A 1,707-nucleotide genomic window follows, 5' to 3' on the forward strand; every position below is an offset into this window, starting at 1 on the left:
CCGATTAGAAAAGATTTGGTTGTTCGCCGTTCTTTATGGTGACAGGCGCACATCCAATATTACCTCTCGACGTACAGGAGGCTACCTGGTTAGTAAAATTACCAGATCGTATGTTGTCCACTGCAGAATTGATTGGCTATAGAGCCAAAGCATTAGCAAAACACAGGCAGCATGTGGCGGAAATGCGCGAGAGGGTCACCTTAGAAAAAGTGAAAAGAGTGGCAAAATATGAACTAAGCCACCGCCATAAAATCAGTGGTCGAATGTATAAACCCGGAGACCTGGTGCTTATCAGAAATTCACAAGTATCCTCGTCATTAAATAGTAAAATGCAACCAAGATACCTGGGACCTATGATTGTGGTACGTCGAACAAAGGGAGGTTCATATATAGTTTGTGAACTGGACGGATCAGTCAATCACAATAAAATTGGAGCGTTCAGAGTCATTCCGTATTTCGCAAGAGAAAGGATCGACTTACCTGAGCACTTCAGTACACTTATTGATGCAAGCAATGAGGAACTGGATGAAATCGAAAACACAGGCGTTGAAGAAAGACCTAACGCAAGAGATTACTACTTTGAAGGAGTTAATCTTGATGGGTCTTCCGCAGATGAATCCGGGGACTTAGAAGAAATCGAAGATTTAAGTGAAGAAGAGGCTTAGTAGACTTATGCTTTAAAATTGGCTAAAAAGTTTAATAAAAACCTCCAGCAGTTTATAAACATAATGCGCAAGCGCCTTCTAGATTTTCCATGCATAGTCAACTATACATGCGGGCTCTAGGTGTCCGTCTACAAAAAGTTCAGATAGTTCTACTACTCCTTAGTTACTTCACGCTCAGCAATCTGGGCAAGGGCAATTTCGTAATCAGCGACAAGTACATCGCGAAGACGAAGCTCCAAGTCGAGGCGCTGCATGCTAAGAAGAACGCGTTCACGAAGATCGACCTCTTGCTGCTTGAAATAAGCAAGGGTGGGATAAGCCGGCATGCGGTTGGTAACAGCAGCATGTGCGCGCACTAAGATCTCCCTGTACAGAGGGTTGTCGATGAGCAAGGAGTTGGCAGACTCGTCTATAACAAAGGATGAGTGCGTTAGTTTACGATTTATGAAGATAAAAGATAAATACGAACTTTGACGAGACTGAAGATCTGCTAAACCACTAATAAAGGGCGGTTCAGTACGAGGGCGTTTGTCGCCAGCGCAACTGCCTTTGGCATGCTCGACGACGAGGGCCTTGTGAAATTCGCGACTGTTAGTGTCCATGCCTGGAACAGCGTCGTAGGGAATGCTGACCGTTTCGGCACGCTTGGATTTGGCTGGGGTCTGTTATGTCCGAATAGAATATGAAGTTAACAACGTGGCAGTGGACTCACGCAATAATAGCAGCTTACCTTGGGACCAGAGGCAGCGCGCTTCTTGCCTTTCTCTTTGGGAGAGGAAGCGGCGTCCTTGACTTCTTCGTCACCAAAGAGGTTGTCCACTGCCATCTGAGCAAAGCGGTACGCAATGTTAAAATTGTGTTCTGCTCAAAAGAAAATAAAAAATAACGCACGGTGTCAGCTGCAGTGATAGCGTTGGGGCCATCACACCCACCCATCATAACGTCGGTATCCGAGGGGCCGGGGACAATCTCGACCTCGTCATCCTTGTCCTCAACGACAGCCCTGGACTTGACAAGCTTGCGGGGACGCTGTTCAAAATGA

At 46.1% G+C, this 1,707-nt stretch overlaps 1 protein-coding gene across 1 annotated transcript; it reads right to left on the reverse strand.

Moving 5' to 3' along the window:
* Positions 1-817: 817 nt before the first annotated feature.
* On the reverse strand, positions 818-1,604 carry LACBIDRAFT_312331 (uncharacterized protein; the record flags this gene model as incomplete). Its single annotated transcript, XM_001888095.1, has 4 exons — positions 818-1,074; positions 1,135-1,327; positions 1,396-1,491; positions 1,557-1,604. 4 exons carry the CDS (start codon positions 1,602-1,604, stop codon positions 818-820), a joined length of 594 nt encoding a protein of 197 aa, XP_001888130.1.
* Positions 1,605-1,707: the final 103 nt, after the last annotated feature.

Source organism: Laccaria bicolor, genomic scaffold, assembly GCF_000143565.1.
Source record: "Laccaria bicolor S238N-H82 LACBIscaffold_51 genomic scaffold, whole genome shotgun sequence".
NCBI lineage: Eukaryota > Fungi > Basidiomycota > Agaricomycetes > Agaricales > Hydnangiaceae > Laccaria > Laccaria bicolor.